The sequence below is a fragment of the Misgurnus anguillicaudatus genome, chromosome 21 (assembly GCF_027580225.2).
Source record: "Misgurnus anguillicaudatus chromosome 21, ASM2758022v2, whole genome shotgun sequence".
Classification (NCBI taxonomy): Eukaryota; Metazoa; Chordata; class Actinopteri; order Cypriniformes; family Cobitidae; genus Misgurnus; species Misgurnus anguillicaudatus.
The window spans coordinates 45,487,622-45,506,563 of NC_073357.2; the positions used below are offsets into that span (position 1 = coordinate 45,487,622).

Sequence of the window (18,942 nt, forward strand, 5' to 3'; positions counted from 1 at the left end):
TCCCACTACACTGTTTTCTCCTGGCTGGCTATTGAACCGGAAGTCTCGGACCGGAAAGGAAATATGTCACATCGCTTACTTCTGCGTTTAAGAAAAAGGTGGATATGTAAAAGTCAAAGAGAAATGAGACAAGCAGCAGAGGGACGAATTTTTGACAGATCTTGTGAAACTTGTAAAAACACAACTATGATGAATTAAAAGAGCTTAAAAAACACAACAAATTCAGATTTTACATTAAGGAACTTTATATTATATAAAAACACAAAACTACAGATGTAGGTTATTGTATTCATTTAGATAAATAAAAAACTCAAAGTTATTTTAATTGTTTATTTTGGATAGGATAAATACCCTCATACCTTCAAGACAAACTGAACAATACTTTGATTACAACGTTGTTTCCCCTTGATCATAAGTAAACACTTCATTTTTGATAAGAATAGTTACATTTAAAACTAGCATAGCTACTGAACAATACTCGATCTTTGTAAATAAAGGCAGTAAAAAGTTCTCTTCATACTGGTGGTTTTAAACATTCATCAAAAAGGTATATGAATCAAGAGATATGTGCATATTCTGTGCATTATACTTAACTCTAATCATTTGTTTAATGGTCCTCTGCACCAATACATTCACATAAACCGAGTAAATAACATAACTGTAAATAATGAAAAGTTATGCATGACAAAGCATTTTAAAATCACAAGCTGGTCTATAAAAGTGTTAAGTTATAATGTGGAAAAGCATAATTGGCAAAAAAACAACAACAACAATATTTTGTATACTATTACATTATGATAGGTTACAGAAGACTGATTTATTAAAATATCTCAAAAAGTGCTGATTGTAAGAGATTTATTACAGGTTGGTAAATATTTTATTTAGATGAAATATAAAAACAAGACATTCAGGTTGAGCATATTAAATGCAATTCCCAAGCTACTCTCCCTTTACCCTACAGTATATCCAGAAAGACACTAAGATATATGAGGCACAAGTTACATAAAGTGCAACGATTGCTGTTTTTATAAGGCCCCTTAGCTGAACCCCTTAGCTTAGCAAATATGTCTATGTAACTGTTTGATTTCCGTCCTTCATTTTCCCCCTCTATGAAGGGAAATTCATAAAGGTCACTTCATTTTATATTTATAGTATATATTTATTTGTAAGCATAAAAATATTCAGTACACTGGTTGTAAGTTATACTAAATGTAAACTTTTTTTTAGGTTTTGGTCCTTGTAACGTTAAGAGTTATACTTAAACAACATGGTTAAAGTTTCAATTTAAATAGAAGAGCCCAAGGCCTCTAGTACAAATCAAATGCAGAGTTATTGTCATACAGAGTCGAATGCAAAAGTCAGTACAGGTCACTAAGACCTGCTATTTTCCGGGCCTTCTGCATTAAGGCTCGTAACTGGAACTGTTTCCTGGACAGAAGCCTCACGTGCTGCAAACAACCATATGCACAAACAATATTTTTACTATTTATATTCCATCTTGTGTTTTACAGACAAGATGAGACTGAAAAATGAATCAGAGGAGGGCTCGGGACTTACCTTGAGAAAGACGTCCAAGTCAATGACATCTCTGTGTAATGCTTCTCCCAGATAGAAGATAGTGTCTTCTATTGCATTTTCCTCAGCATAAAGACTCAGAATCTGCTTATAAAGAGGAGCAGTGGGGGAAATCACATCATCGATGTCACTGTCCTCCGACTGGTTCTCCATTTTTTCCAGAGCTGCAGTCAGTTCCTCATCTTTATGCTTAAGGAGCTCAATGTTCTTGTCCACATCAGTCTGCAATTCAATGGAAAAAAACATTTGCTTTAAGTTTAATATCAACGATAATATGTACATGAAGGATCAATAAAGTAAATATCACACAGAAAATTTTAAACGTGTAACATTTATGCTGAGAATGTGAATAATTAAATGTAAAAAATTAAAATAAATTGTAAGTACACTACCGGTCAAAGGATTTTCAAAGGATCTGAAGGTGTACAGTTAAATGCTTGAAATTACTTTTGTAGACAAAATGTCCCTTTTCCAAACAGATTTATTTCTCTTATTAGAAAACTAAAATTTTATTTTAAAATATTATTTTTGAAATAGATGACTTAAAACAGGGATTCCCAAAGTGTGGTACGCGCACCCCCAGGGGTACGCGAGCTGCCACCAGGGGGTGCGCGAGAGGAAAAATGTAATGGCGGTCTGTTTCTTTAAGTGGGATTTTTCCATACAATAAATGAATAAAAAAACATGAACAGTAAAGATTTCCTTTGTAATCGCTTTTATTTTAAATAAAAAAACTATAATTTATTAGTTTTTGATAGAAACGTAGAAGACAGCTGGTGTCTTTTTTTCTATGCACTTCTCTTCTGTTATGCAGCTGAGCGTAGCTGCGTCTGGTCGTAGTTTCAGATGCAAGAGGCTTAAATATTTTTCACAATGTCGGACGTAGCTAAGCCCGACGTAGGACTAACACCCAACTTCTTGTCCGGTTATTTGCACTTATTACATGGCTCTCTGGAATGCTTGATTCTGATTGGTCAGTTGAGACATTTGCAGGTTCGTTCTTTTCAAATAATAACCGCTCCAAAGTAATAACGCATAGCCGGTACTACTTGTATGTTTTAAATCCCTCCGCGCCAACAAAGATTACTGTTTGGCGCCATCTTGTGACAAACACTGGACAACCACAATTAAGAATTGAAAATTTTGACATTCATTTTAACATGTACGGAAAAAACAAAACATTTAAATAGTGGATAGAAGAACGAACAACGACAAGACACAGAGAGCTTACTGAGACTGAACTTGACAAAATAGAGCATCTACAGCTACGAAGCCAACACTCAAAAAAATACAGAATGGGCATTAAAACTCAAAGACTGGCTAAAAGAGAAAAAAAATGGAGACAGACAAGTATGAAGCAGAGGATCTTAATAAGGTATTACGATCATTTTATGCATCTGTGCAAAGTTTCGCGGAAGGATAAAAATGTTAATTTAAAACAAATATGCCAATAAAATGTTTCAAATTCATATTCATGTCCAGTTTTTTTTCTTATGTGGCAAGTAGCCGTGTAATAAGCGGGATAATGTAGAGGCAGTCGGTAGTTATCGGGTAAATAAGCCCCTTCAGTGTGATACAAGACCCTCCGCTTCGGGTCCTGATCACACTGTCGGGGCTTATTTCCCGATAACTACCGGCTGCCTCTACATTATCCCTTACATAGAAGGGGGTGCGCAGAAAAAAGTTTGGGAACCACTGACTTAAAATATTGAAGGAAAAGCAGCCAATAAGAGCCCAGATTAAATGTGAACTTGTTCGATCTTTCTTCAAATTCATCCTAAGGTGAAACTTCAGAAAGCTTCAGTAATTTTTTAAAACTACAAGAGTACGGTTTCGCAATTTCCAGGCAAAGAGTGGCTGCACTTCAGATGATAAAATTTGACAGAGTTTTAATTTATTTTGGATGCTTTTAGTCACCCACAATTGCCACAGTTAAATTTTGTGTAACGCTATAGTTTGGACGAGTTTATTATTATTCTGTAATGTGGAAAATATATAAATAAAGAACGAGTCAGTGTTTCAAAACTGAAGTGTATGTTAAAGGAATAGTCTACTCATTTTCAATATTAAAATATGTTATTACCTTAACTAAGAATTGTTGATACATCCCTCTATCATCTGTGTGCGTGCACGTAAGCGCTGGAGCGCGCTTCGACACTTCGATAGCATTTAGCTTAGCCCCATTCATTCAATGGTACTTTTGGGAGTAATTCGACTCGCCTGAAAAGTCCGCTCCCCTTCTCCCTCTCATAATGGGAGAGGGAGGGTGTTACTGCGCCGAGTCAAAGTACTCCCAAAAGTGCTATTACACCATAAAATATAGTTCCTCTTTTAAATCCGCTTAGAAAAGCGCTACGTTTTATTTTGTACCACCAAACTTGCTCGTATAACTACTCGTCTTAAATAGGAAAAACGTTGATGTGTTTTGTCACTTCTAACTTTATCTCTGATTGGTACCATTGAATGAATGGGGCTAAGCTAAATGCTATCGAAGCGTCGCAGCGCGCTCCAGCGCTTACGTGCACGCACACAGATGATAGAGGGATGTATCAACAATTCTTAGTTAAGGTAATAACATATTTTAATATTGAAAATGAGTAGACTATTCCTTTAACTTGTTTGTGCAAACGAATTCCTGCTTTCTGCAAAGGCAGAGTGCACGATTTCTGAAAAACGATTTGGAAAAGGGAGTCAGGCTGACTACCAAAACACACCCAATCAGCAGTAAGGTGCGTGTCTACTGAACGACATCGTTGCCTGGGTTGCGTATGTGTGGGGCGGGTCTATCAAAAGAAGGTCCAGATTCTATTGGGGTAGGGGCGTGTTTGTTTAGGTGATTTCAAATATCAACATTGGCTTTCAGAGATTATGGACCCTGCCTTTAAATCGTAATAGAAACTCTCAAATATACTCAAATCATGCTTGAACATTTTTTTACATCTGGTTTTACACTGGAATCTATGCCAATCAAGTGCAAGTTAACATTAAAGGAGTAACAAAATTGTTATCCTGGAAATATAAATTTGCAATAGGGAAATCTTATTATCAGCTGTGGCAGACAAGATAAAAGTATTTTTCTGTAAATTAAAAAAAAACTATTAGTGTCAATTGAATGTTTACTCTTGTACCATTTCAAGGTCTAGTCTGGTCACCATGTCCTCCAGCTTCTGATGTCCCTTCTTTAGGTCCTCTTCTGTTCTTTTCAGAGCATCAAGCTCCGCCTGAGCTCGATCCATTTCTTCTTTCATCCTCCAGCGCAGCTTATCACTGACTGCAGAGACTAAGGACGCACGGATTGTATCTTCTCCAATGGTAGCATCACGAGTGGGACCTGAAACACAGAGATGAAATCAAGTCACTTGCAAAGTAAAACTGCTTTCTGACTGTTTACATTTTTGTAATTATTTTATGTAACAAGACAGATTTAAGATGAAAAATATGTCTGTTTCTTGCTTACCAACTGTAGTGACAGGAGGCACTGGAGTATAAGAAGCAGCACCTGCTGTAGTGGGATAACCAGAGCCTGCTGCAGAATAAGGGTAGCCTTGAAATCCTCTGGCAGAGAGAGGGAAATACACGGTAATGCTTATTGCAAAATTAAAAAAATAAAATAAAATACACTAAACCGGTCATTGGTAGCTGATTGGTAAGACTAGTAACCAGATTAATTTCAAGACTTTCTTAAACCAAAATCTAGACCTACAGATCAGATCAACATTTTACTGTATCAGAAATCTTTCCCAGAATAGATTAGCATGCTTATAATGAAGCAGAAATCAGCTGGGACTTAATAATTCACTATATATAATGAAATCTAGGTCATGATACATTTTTTTTGCTACATCTGTAACTATTAAAAACGATGATACTTTGATCTTGTGCTCTATGGGCTCTCTTACACCCGATGCAATGCAGACCAATGCGTGACGCAAGTGTCTTTTGCTAGTTTCCACCCTGCGCAATTATCATTTTCACGTTTAGCGCCACGTTGTTTAAATAGCAAATGCATTTGCACCCCCTTTTGCGCCCATGGGCGTTCTGGTCTGAAAACAAGGTGTGTTCAGGCGCATTGTTGGCGCGTTGTTATTTTGAGGCAACTAAAATAGACTACGTCATTGACCAATAAAAACCTGGTCTAAAGTCTAAAGTCAATGGGGCACTATGTTTCTTTGTTATTTAAAGAGCGCATTAGTAATATGTGCCTAAACAGGACGACAACGCGGGTTTGCTTAACACATACATGAATGTGCTGCAGCACAAAAACGCTTTTCAATATGAAAGATTAAAGGATTGAATGTAAAATATTATTATTGAGACTCTTGGACATAAATGAGGACTAATTACGAGACGTTAGAAGGCACAAAGAGCTGCTTCACCTGCAGACTGGTAAGTAATAAATGCTTTGCTTTAAACAAATGCATCTGCTTTTAAATGGTTTTTTTAAAATGCTACCTCACGGATTTATTGTATATGATGATTCTGTACCTGTGGATATGCTGAGATGAGAAACATTTTTAAGTAATGCTTAAAAACTGACGATGTCCAAGTGCTGAACCTTGCGGAGAGCCGTTTGTAAATTCTTTATCTCCTGTTTGTAACAAAATATTTTAGAGTACAAACCTTTTCTTACATACTTGTAAATTATTTTTTATGATATTGGATAGCCATACATTCAAAGCAATTAAAAGCCTGCTTTTTACTTCCACGACTAAAAGAAAACGGGTTTTAAAGGTTTTAATAAAAAACTAAAAATTTCAATACAAGTGAAAAACAACACAATTATTTAACATTAATCTTAAACTGGGGATTTTCTTCCTCCGCTTAGTTTTTCAGTTTACAAAGTCCGTCATCTAAATAGGGATTAGATATAGCGCCACTGGCTTTTAAACGGGATGAGAGCTGAGACTCTCATTGGTTTATTGCACGTTACGCCCAAAATACTCCCATTAATCATTAAAAAAAGGACCAACCTTTTTCGACCATGCGCTCGGCGCACAAACCATTTTTCCCGTCGTTAAATTAGCAAAAGTGGGTTCGGACACGCCCATTTAGACGTTGCACTATGCGCTTTAGACAATGCGCTTGGATCGTTTTAAATTAGACATTAGACTTAAAAAAATATGACTGTGAAAACAATGTCTGTGAAAACAAAGCTAAGGTCTTATAATCTAATTTTGAGATAATCATTAATTACATTTTTATTTCAATCTTTGACATGATCTTAGTCAATATTAAAGATATCACGGTTATATTTTCACAAAATGTATGATTTTATGTAGAAAACATTAAATCACAAAAAATGACAGGTACTTTAGCTGGGTTTTCACAGGCAGGGTCAGAAATATTATAGAGTAAGTGACACTTGAAAATACTTACCCTGCATTGGTAGGGTGACTTTGACTAAATTGCAACCCTGAGGTGTTTGGCATATAAGAAGCTGAAAAACATTGGATTATATAATTCTTGTTGATTTTGAGTCTCAAATGTTGTTTAAACATTTACTTCTACACTCACTGTTTGGTGGGCCTGCCGCTGGGTATGGGAATGACTGAGTAGCCGGCCGAGAGAAGACTGGTGGTTCCTCTCCAAACACCACAATCATCACCTGGATCAGCCCAAGCAATTCTGACTGGGGCTAAAGAAGAGGAAGGAAAAATACAGATATTTAAGAGTTTATAAAAAAGCACACACTTTAATCAGTCTGCTTTAATAATAGTCATGTAGCCAAGTTTATACCCTCCTAAATTAAAGGGACATTCCACATTTTTTGAAAACAGTGATATTATGCAATGTTTTCAAATAGTCCCCTGCTATTGAAAGTAACAAACGGAACTATTTTCGGGCAATGCGTAGTCTCAGCCTCAGACGTCACGCCCACAGACTGTTGGCTAAACGTCTGGTGATTTTCGTACACTTTTCAGGAAACCCTGTGAGAATGTCAAAGTCGTCTTTGATTGGTTGAAATAAACCGGATTTCCAGGAGATGCGAGTGTCGCGATTAGTTTCGGTCCCTGGAAAACAAAGCTCTGACATTCCATCGAGGAAGAGAATCAGTTGTGTTCACGTGGATAATAATGACCAGTTATCATGATCAGCTAAACATTGGATTCTCAAAAATATTCAAAGTTCCCAGCATAGACTCTCTAAAAGACGTCCAAGAGTTTTGCTTGAGGTAGTTAGTGGAGTTAAAAAGTTTGGTTCTCTTGAATTGCTTGTATGTGTTTAAAAGTGGAGAGATATGCTTCAAACAGATGTTTAACACGAGCGTCTCATTGGTGTGGCTGTTGAAGAAGTGCACAACGTTGTTCTATGGTGAGTAATGTTTATTTAGATGCTATTCGGTTGCGGCTGGTTATTTCAATTACTGACTTGTTGCCAGCCGGCTCGTTATTGTGGGGAGTCCGAAAGTGATGCTAGACGAAACAAACTGTGATTGGTTGTTTGACATGTCGGTCAAACAGCTCGTGGGCGGGCTTTGTCCAGAAAAAGCAGCGAAAAACACTCATTATTGAAGGTCTGGCTACGCGAGACTAGGCAGTGCGTAATATCACTACGTCTGCTGCAGCCATGTTACATCAGCAAAGTCCTTGATTATTACACCAGAATGAGAGTATAAATCCTAGCCATATCCGTCTAGAAAATCGCAGCTTTTAATTTTCCGTCTGTCTTAGTACATGATGTAACTACAGAAGAGTCAAGTTTTAAATAGGAAAAATATCAAAACTATTTTTTTGTTTAGTTTTAGGTTATTTTTTGTGCGATGCTAATGGTCTAATCAGATTCAATGGATTGTGCTAAGCTATGCTAAAAGTGCTAGCGCCAGACCCAAAGATCAGCTGAATGGATTCCAAAATGGTAAGAATCAATTGTTTAACTCAAGGGGAACTGGAAAATTAACATATTTTCAAAAAAGTGGAATGTCCCTTTAAATAAATATAAGGATTCAGCCCATTTGCTGAATGGGAGGACACCAGTAAAATTAAAAGATACTCACAGCTTTCCATTCATGCAGGTATGGGAGGTAAATCTTTCCATTAGCATCAACGTGTTTCCCTGTTCTTATCATCATGGTGCTTGTGGGTTTGACAAAACAGATTGGAGGGTTGTAGGGATAGGTGTCAAGAAGCCACAGGCATATGGGTATGTTATATACATTTCCTACAGTAAATAAAGAATACAATTTATTATTCATAATAAAATACAGTAAATGTATGTTATGGACCTCAGCATGAGCTTCTTCACAGTGTCAGTTCAAATTCGTATGCACCTAAGCTCAAATAGATTTGATTGACTGTCAATGGCTTATCGTTCATCAGTTGAAAAAAAATGCTCAGAAAGTGATCCCAATGATATCGGTCATTGTATCTTTATCATTATACTTGTGGTGTGAACTTTGCTATTTTCTATAATATAAAAGATTTTTAAAACTTTATTTTAAAGTTTTAGTTATAATGTTAAAGGCCCTTAATAGTGTTGACAATATACAACAGAACTAGAGAAACTCCGTGACAAACAGTTATGCAAGACAATAAAGTAAAACACTTTTCTGAAAGCATTGATCTGTATAAGTTACCTCGAAAGTTTACTGGCACTGTTCCTGTAAGACACAAGAGCTCTTTGTTGGACCCATCATTGAACACTGCAATAAAGAAAGCTAAATTAGTTCGTAATCAGTAATAATGATCACTAACAAAAGGCAGAATACTTTTCCAAAGACATTTCCAAAGCTTCAAAGATCACACAGGTGCACTTAGTTTCAAACGCAGAAAGTTGATGCGATGTCACTAATACTTCAAGTGCCAAAATATTTTTGAGGCATTATAACTCTTACCGTAGTTGTCCATCATAGGTTTAAGATCTTTATATTGAGACGTCGCGTTTGTTATGTCGCGTACGGTCATATCCCTGTATTTATACATCTGTAAGTTACAAAGAAAACCTCGATTACCAACACAGTCATTGTACAAACTCAGGTTCTTAGAAGCTTCAAGTGTTCAACAAACCTTTGACAGCAGTTTCCGTAGAGATATTTCATTCGTAGCCGCCATGTTTGAAAACAATTATGAACTAATAAAGTAATAAACACCCGACTTACTATCTTTTAGATTTAGTTTACAAATATTTTTCTGTGTAAATCATCGCTCGCTAGAAAACAACAATCACAGCTGAAAAGCTTTAGGTAATTTCCGGGTCAGGTGACCGATGACGTTTAGAAATCAGAGAAATCAGCGAATGACGTTTGCTGCAAAACAACACAGACAAGAGGCTTGTTCGACTTTATGCGGCGACGTAAGAACCGACAACCGGATGACGCCAAAGCACCGCGAGAACAATTACAGAAATCATATGAAGTATATTTTCGTCTCGCTCTCGCGGTACTTCTACGTCATCCGGCCGTCGGTTCCCCCGGCGCCGCATGAAGTCGAACACACATAAGGATGTTATGGCTTAAGTTTCCGTATCTTAGATTTTTCTCCAGAAATAATAATTTTTTTTTTTTACGAAATCCACTTTATTTTACCTGTGGATTTTATATAAATTACAGCTTCATGCCTGTATTTGAACAGTTTTTATATCTCCTAAGCAATTGTATGTAAAACATCTGAGACACACTTTTATTTACTTTTATATCCGAGAGATAATCGGAATGAAATTGAATTCCCTGAACCGACCAACATGAACAATAAATGTCTTGTTTTCCTTTATAGATTTTTATTTGTTGTCATGCTTCTTATAATTCAGCAGGTGTCGCTATTCTGTAAGTTTTTAATTTATTCTTGCACATAATTAATAGCCAGCAAATGTTATAGATGGGAAATATTGAAATTTAAAGTTAGGCTGTTATTAAAAAATATTAGTTTGTGGATTGAATGTCAACTAGCCTACTAATTATACTTTTTATGCAAATTGTTTAAAAAAAGGTTTATAATTGTGTTGCCATGATGTTGAACACGCCTTTTCATTGTGTACATTACTTTTCTATTGTGGTGCAATCTTTATACATTTATTTTCATAGTATATAGTAATCAGTGTCTTAAGTTAATATATGCAAATTATGTAAAACAAAGTATGTCCAGAAAATGTCCTGATGCTTTTTATAAAAAGCAAACCTCTTTATTTGACACATCATTCATTCAACACGTTATCTACATACATATCGTTAGGCACAGCTCTATAATGACATAAAGTTAATTCTAACGAAAGTATTTGTTTTTGTTACACACCACAAACATTAAATTAAAGCAAGTACTCCAAAATGCATTTTTTAAGTATTTTAAGTATTAATTGCTGCAATGAGCATTACGCTTGTTTCAATTCAACTTTTTCTTTTTTTAACTAAATACAATAAAAAAATCTGTTGGTCTTTTTTCTTACACAAGAAAAAACTCATAAAAAGTATTTAATAGCAGCAATTGAAGTAGGATGTGTTGAGAACAGAAAAACATCCTAGGTCTCATGTTTGTTGTTTATCCTAATATGTGTTATGGGAAATGGTCATCAGCAATTTTCATCATGTGGCAGCAATCACACTTCATGATACCTGTGGCAACACAGAGAAATTTCAGAGAAAATGTATGAAAAAATCTGGACACCCACAACATTCTGTCTGAAAACCTTGGAGGTCATATCCATGACTACTGAGATTTAAAAGGAGAATCATATTCACCCATGTATGTCCTTGAGAACAATCAATAGACTGTCTGACACCACACAAAAAATATTTAAACAGAAAGCGTATAGCTATTCAAACGCATTACAAGTTCATCTTATGAGTGTAAATTATTCTGAAGATCTTAGTTGAGAAATCTATAACCCTGCAAAGAAAAGACATGGGCGAGCTGAAAAGAAAAAGCCCAGACTGTTGCTCCTCTGCCCAATTACAAGGCCACATGTTGCTATAAAACATGGTGACGCATTTGACCAAGTTCCCTTATATAATTATTTACAATAAACTTATTATACAATGCGAAACCAGACAGAGGTATCAGCATATAAACCATTAAAATAAATCGATTTTTTTTCTCATAATTTGAATTCCACAATATTTTCCCTCACACAAACATGAGATCTACCATTGACCAAAATAAGGCAAACAACTGAATAAAATACAATATAGTGTTGCAATCTTTATGTCCAAAGTATTCAAGCTCATGCCCTTGAAAAACATCCTAACAGCACAGTGCTGAGTAAAATATCAAGAAATGTTTTAGTTTCACTTTTTTTAAGGTAGCTATGTGATAGTTTACCAACATATGTGATTATTCTTTAATAAGACCATAAATCTGTTCTTTTTTTAACTTTACACGTGTCCAATACAGTCATTTAAAAGCATCACATCTGGATACTTCATCAAGGCACAAACTGAAGACCATTAAAAACAAAGGCCAAGAATGTCTGTCATTTCATATAGCGTCTTATAACGTGTGCAAATCAACTTACTGTATCATAAGTGTACCTTATAATCAATCTTACATCACAATCTATTGCACCATAACCTGCAATACACATACTGCATATTGATAAATGTCCTCTTTGCTAGAGAACACCAACAATTATTTACAATTTATTAGATGTCCTTCTCTAAACAAACAAATATTATATTTCCAACATTCAGACATATACTAACTGGTGCGTTTTTTAAGTGTTTTACTAACATCCACAGCTGACAAAGCAATACATGAGGTTATTTTCTGATTTATTACTTCCAGTTAAGAGTAGATAGAATGGTTTAATCTAAATATAAGTGTGGCAGCTTTCATCCAGTCGTACAAACTCCAGTGTTGAGACCATTAAATTGAGGTACAACTTCTTTCCTCCGTTATGAAGAAGAGAGACAGGATTGTTCCTAAGAAGACTGCAGGAGTGCCAGAATAAGGGTTTCCCCTATAAACAGTCTGCTCTAACATCCAGCGTCTGTGAAGTTGTTGCAGCATTTGCTGTCTGGAAAGCTGCACTGCTCTAAAAGCCATGTGACGCACATGCACTGCAAAGGAAATAGAAGAAAGATTTACGCAATGATCGAACACATGAATGGCAGCACATAATGACTTCAATCCAAAGCGACTTACAGTGCATTAATACACAGTACACATTTTTTATCAGTATGGGTTCAAACCCTTGACCTTTAGCATTGCTGACGCAGTGCTCTACCACTGAACATAAAGTGTTCACCAGAATACAGAATAAAGGTATTTACCAGATCATGACACCACACAGCGGCAATTCATGCAGTCTTGGCCATTGTCATCTGGAGGATTTAGTTTCCTCAGCTTGTGCTGCCTAATTTCCCGGACAAGTGTGTAAAAGGCATCTTCCACTCCCTAATCGGAAACACACACACACATACATATTGTATGCATTTGGAAACTAAATAGCTTTAAAGAAATGGGTTAACCAGTGCTCAAACACATGGCCACCTTCCTGATTTTGCTCCAACCCACCAGAACCAGCCAATTTGAGATGTGTTGGAACTCTGGACGGTGGCCCAGGACGGTTTGACACTTCTGGGTTGGACAACAGAATGTACTTGAGGATATTTCTTACCTGTCTTGTTTTTGCAGAAGTTTCAATGTACGGTATACCATAACTACGAGCTAGTTCCTGGGCTTGCCTCGTGTCCACAGTACGGGCTGGTAGATCACATTTATTACCCACAAGCACCATAGGCACATCATCAGAGTCTTTGACCCTCTTAATCTGTTCCCTTTTGAAAACAATGCAAACAAAGTAAAAACGTTTAGCGAACACATATAATGCATACTTTAAAAAGTAGCCTATACGACAAATAAATATTCAGATCTTATAATTTAACCTGTATTGATGAATGTCCTCAAAAGACTTGGTATTGTTGATGGCAAAGACACACAGAAAACCCTCTCCAGTCCTCATATATTGGTCTCTCATTGCACTATACTCTTCCTGACCTGCAGTATCCAGGATATCCAACAGACATGTTTCTCCATCAATCACCACCTGCTTCCTGTATGAGTCCTGCGAGAAACAACCGTGTGCCATGTACTGTCTAATGTAAGATGTTTTATTGAATGTTGTCCAATGGACACTTACATATACAGAGAAATGTATCATGTATCAAATGTATTATGAAACTGGCATATTCGACCAAAATATTTTACCCTCAAATTGAGTTTAAATACTTGTTTTGCTAGCGCAGCATGGGGTGGCCATTCGTGCCAGTTCCGCCGGACACGTCCCGAACATGTTTTCGGGTTCGTTCTCCGGAAGTCACGTTGGTCGACCACATACGTCATCAAGGTTTAATATTTCGGGTTTTTATTTCAGAAAAGCAACCGTTACATTTCAAGGTAAGAATGAAACTACAATGATTGTATGTCTTAAAAGAAATAAATCTTAATTTTCTAATATATTTTAACTGAAATGTGAGAACCTCGATGATGTATGCTGTCGAGCAACGCGACTTCCGGAGAACGAACCCGAAAACATGCGCCTTAAAGATCCCATTCTTTCTGTGTTTTTGAAGCTTTGATTGTGTTTACAGTGCGTGATGTTTCACGTGTAAAAAAACGCTGTATTTTTCACACAATTTACTTATCTCTATAGCGCTGTTTTCACTGTCCTAAAAATGGGTTGATGACTTCCTTGTTCTATGAAGTCCCTCCTTCAGAAATGCGTATCGAGTTCTGATTGTGTAGCTTGTTTAGTGTGTTGAGATTTGATAGCAGCTTAGTTTGCCATTAGCTTAGCTTGCCGTTAGCTTAGCTAGTGACTGACCTATTCCTGTGGGCAGAGTTTAGTCGAAGTAGAGGGCTGTAGTCCAAACCGGCCGTTCGCTGTAGGCTTTGAAAGGGGAATTCTGTTAAAGAAAATATATCGCCTGGCAGTAAACTTTGAGCTTTATCCTTTTACAGGTATTATTATTTATGCTATTATATCAACATTACACACTAGGGTTTAAAAAAAATGGGATCAGAAAGAATGTGACCTTTAAAGTATAATGCCCCATTGAGACCGCCAGCGCTAGCAGTAGCAGAGCGACGCAATCTCATTCACTTCAATGGATGCTTGGCGACTTCCAGTGACATGAGCAAAAGTGTCCATTGGCGACCATATAGGTGTGTCCAGCGCAGCGACGCGAGAAAGTTAAGAAAAGTTTAAGCAACTACCAATGGGAGCAAAGCAGTAAAGTTCACGTCATCCTTCTCTCGTCAGTTACTGGACTGGAGGGTACTCATTTGTTTATAACAACCAGATTTAGAAATGGCTCATTAAAAGAAACAGGCGACACACAGCGAGAATGTCGCTGGCGGTCTGAATGAGGGGTAAGTCAAAAGTTCAATATACACTGAATTTAGGTCTATTAAAGGGATAGTGCACCCAAAAATAAAAATTCTGTCATCATTTACTAACTCTCATTATGTTACAAACCTGTAATAAGATATTTTGAGAAATGTTTGTAACCAAACCGTTCATGGACCCCATTTACTTCATAGAATTATTTTTTTCCTACAATGAAAGTGAATAAGGCCCATGAACGGTTTGGTTACAAACATTTCTCAAAATATCTTCCTTCGTGTTCATCAGAACAAATGCGCGCCATCCGCATGACATAATTTTCATCATCAGGAGGGTCCGCGGGGACCGTCCGCATGCAGCCCAAAATTTGAGACCGCGCGGACAGTGCACGTACAGTCCGCATACAACAGTGCATGCGCATGAAAATATTTAGACAGGACACTCCGCTACAAACAATTATAGACAGCATTTGCACACACACTATTGTTTTTCTTCTTTAATTTTTACTTCCTCCAATAACAGAAAGCTGTAGAGCATGTTCTTTACCATAATGTTTGAGCCGGACGTGGAAAAAAGGTATACCCCGTTTCCCTTTTAACTAAGATACAGTACATAATGCACAAATTTGATCATAAGTCTTCTGTTTCAAATGTATAGCACATTATTTATTATTATTATTATTATTATTTATTAGTCTTCTATTTTTTCCCTTTAGGCTCTCATTGTTCTTCTGTTTTCGTGGCATACATGTATCAAGAGCTCCTTTAAAAACCACAACAAATTCCTGGTGTTTGCGCACACTAGACGAATAAGACTCATTCTGATTCTGATCTTGAACTTCCTTGAGTTTTGGCTTACCTCAATGGTTGGGTCGTATTCATCAACGAAGTGATTCTGAATGAGCTGGATGGTCAAAGCACTCTTGCCCACACCACCTGCACCAACCACCACTAACTTATACTCCGTCATTGTCACTGCTGTGGACTCAAAGGCTGCGGGGAAAGCAAGAGGGAACAAGGAAATAGTAACTGGAAAATTTTAAGTTCTTGTATACTTAAAATAGCTTGACAAACAAATTAAGATTGGACAACAAGGAAACTGAACGTAAAAAAATGTGTTTCCCTGTCTCCCACAGTCAATGTCAACTTAAACACATTAATGTTTATTGCAGCCAATGCTTCCTGGATTGAAGTGTTTATATTGCTGCAGTATTCAATACAGAATAAAATATCTTTGTGTAGTGATATACACTTAAAACAGACCAAAAAACTATTATATAAACTTTATGAAAAGACTTTCACTTTTCACTGACAATCATATACTTGTTTTACACTTCTTGACATACCCAGAAGAATGTATCTGAGCCGAAAAATACGAATTTTCAGTAGACGCAATTATATTAATATTTCTTATTATATATGTGACAGATATGTCTTTAGAAACTGAGCAGATATTCTTTATACATTTTTTTACAAGTGTATGCAGTATAAACAATAGCCTATTTAAAACCTAACTAATTAAACAACAATGCATTGTTCGACACACCATAAGACCAAAATGAACTAAAGTTGTATAAATCTTTCATGTATATCAGTCAAGTCATTAGATTTAGCTGTGCTCACTGGACACTGCATTAAGTATTCCCTCTGAAGATCTATTTTTAGCTTCTCTGTTATGCAGCCTTACCTGAGGAAATCAAATAGCCTAATATTTGTTGCCTTGGTGAAATTTAAGTTATAATACTCAACTCTGAGTAACATCATGTCACGGTGTATCTGGTAGGGTGTCACCTTTAACAATAAAACTCCTATTATTCTAATAAAAGTTATACTTGGGTTTGTTAAAAAGGTTAAGTGATTATGCAGAATACTATTTGATTCCTCAATTTCTCTCTCTCTCTCTCTCTCTCTCTCTCTCTCTATATATATATATATATATGTTGCAACACACACACACACACACACACAGGAATACAATGACATCACCACACTAAATTATTGATTTCTCAGACAGCAGGATGTAAACAACGTGGTCTCTGCTAGCATTACAAAACAAAAACCACAAATATACGATAAGAAATTAGTAAAAAAAAAAAATCTGAGTACAAAAACTAGTCTAGTCAAACGATGGTTTAAATAAACCAATCCTTGCATTGAACATTACAACTGTGCGGCAAACCGCTGCATGTATACGTATGTACATATACGCCTATGGGTGTGTGATACTTCTCTCAGGCTGCTACAATAAACAAACGGGATGAGATGAATAGAGTTCAGGCGCGCGCGCAGTGATTTGACGCATTTGTTTCGCTTTTTATGTTTTACTATAGTAGTATTTTCTAGTTTCGCGATGCCTGGTAAAGGATGTATGTCTTGCCGGGACTGTTATCCCTGTTCAATGTCTACAAAAAAACTGAAACTATTACTTACAAAACACACGGCGCTCGTCTCGACGACAGGACGCAGCACACACGTCAATAATATGTCGACATCCTTCCCGCTGATTCACTCATAGCACTGCTGTACACGGTCGCTGTGCGTTTGTCTTTTTCCAGCGCGCTACACTTTCACTGAAACAGATGCGTAACACAAACAACGAACAACGAGCTGCCGGTGTGCGTCGATGGGCAAAAAGCGCGTGTGCGCGTGTGTGTAGAGGAGGAAGAAGAGGGCGCTTAGAGCACAGCACACGCCCAGACCCTGTGTGTTTCAATGCACACACACACACACACACACACACACACACACACACACACACACACACACACACACACACACACACACACACACACACACACACACACACACACACACACACACACACACACACACTTTATACTGTAGGATGGACAATCTTGTGCTGCAAGTGCATGCAATTCGGTCTTTCTGCGAAATATGCTGCTGGTTTACTAGTAGTAAACTGCAGCAAATTGCAGTAGCCTATAGTAATTATACTGTAGTATAGCATAATTACTATACTTTACTGGACTATTTTGTAATGAATAAGCGGTAGTAAATACTGTAGTATACTATAGAATTTACTTTACCACTAGTGTGTTGGAAAATTTGTAGTTTACTGTAAATACTGTAGTATACTATAGCAGGGTTTTGTTCTTTTTTCATAGATAGAGATATTAGATTGAAATTTATTGTCACTGCAGAGTACAAATATGGTCAAATGCCTTTTAACCAGAATGATATATACATAAATAATTAATTATATGTGCATATACAATAATGATCTTTATGGAGCCTTAAAGAGGTAGTTCATCCAAAAATGAAAATTCTGTCATCATTCACCCTCATGTTGTTATAAACCTGTATATTTTTTTTTTAGTTCTGATGAACACAAAGGAAGATATATTGAGAAATGTTTGTAACCAAATCGATTAGAAGCCCCATCGACATCCATATAAGAAAAAAGAATCAAAATATCTTCCTTTGTGTTCATCATAAACAAAGAATTTATACAGGTTTGAGGTACATACAGTACCTGACCTGTCAAATGTACATTTTTAAATAACCACCAAATCAATGTATTGGCAACGTCTGTGATAACCGTGATATAAGCGGAATAATTGATGACAGGTTGTTGAATTATTAGAAAATAATGCAAACCAAGGTGATAATGTGCCAAGGCGCAGAGCAGAGTGCCGTTACACCGCAGTTTACATAACTATCAAGGAATTTTACTTTTAAAGTATCTTCCAGAAGGTACATTTTTCTGTGGAAACAAGAAAGCAACAACCAGAAATCAAATTCAGTGTTTATTGCACCTTTGATAATACCTTGGGTAATACACTCTAATAATAGCTGGGTTATTTTTGACATGTTGGGTAAATATTAGACAGAACACATCGTTGGGTTAAAAATGACCCAATGCTGGGTTATAATAACCCATGGTTGCATAACAACAATCCATGCAACATTGTGTCATTTTTAACACATTGGGTAATTTTTAACCCAGCATGTGTTTTGTCTAATATTTACCCAACATGGGTCAAAACAACCCAGCCATTATAAGAGCGTATAGCTGTCTTATATCATACAATAAATATTTTTCAAGGTTATTTAATGTTTTATTATCTGAAAAAAA

At 36.5% G+C, this 18,942-nt stretch overlaps 2 protein-coding genes across 2 annotated transcripts; both read right to left on the reverse strand.

The window, feature by feature from the left end:
• Positions 1-316: 316 nt before the first annotated feature.
• Positions 317-9,784, reverse strand: tsg101b (tumor susceptibility 101b). Its single transcript, XM_055209176.2, has 10 exons — positions 9,579-9,784; positions 9,407-9,494; positions 9,149-9,214; positions 8,570-8,733; positions 7,090-7,210; positions 6,952-7,012; positions 5,033-5,130; positions 4,704-4,906; positions 1,558-1,797; positions 317-1,448 (listed from the first exon to the last, which is right to left on the reverse strand). The coding sequence occupies exons 1-10, from the start codon at positions 9,621-9,623 to the stop codon at positions 1,359-1,361; spliced, it is 1,176 nt and encodes a 391-aa protein (XP_055065151.1). The 5' UTR covers positions 9,624-9,784; the 3' UTR covers positions 317-1,358.
• Positions 9,785-11,689: 1,905 nt separating this feature from the next.
• Positions 11,690-17,545, reverse strand: hrasb (HRas proto-oncogene, GTPase b). The gene is made up of 6 exons (XM_055209204.2): positions 17,277-17,545; positions 15,706-15,839; positions 13,388-13,566; positions 13,120-13,279; positions 12,773-12,896; positions 11,690-12,559 (listed from the first exon to the last, which is right to left on the reverse strand). The coding sequence occupies exons 2-5, from the start codon at positions 15,814-15,816 to the stop codon at positions 12,777-12,779; spliced, it is 570 nt and encodes a 189-aa protein (XP_055065179.1). The 5' UTR covers positions 15,817-15,839; positions 17,277-17,545; the 3' UTR covers positions 11,690-12,559; positions 12,773-12,776.
• Between the last annotated feature and the right edge of the window lie 1,397 nt (positions 17,546-18,942).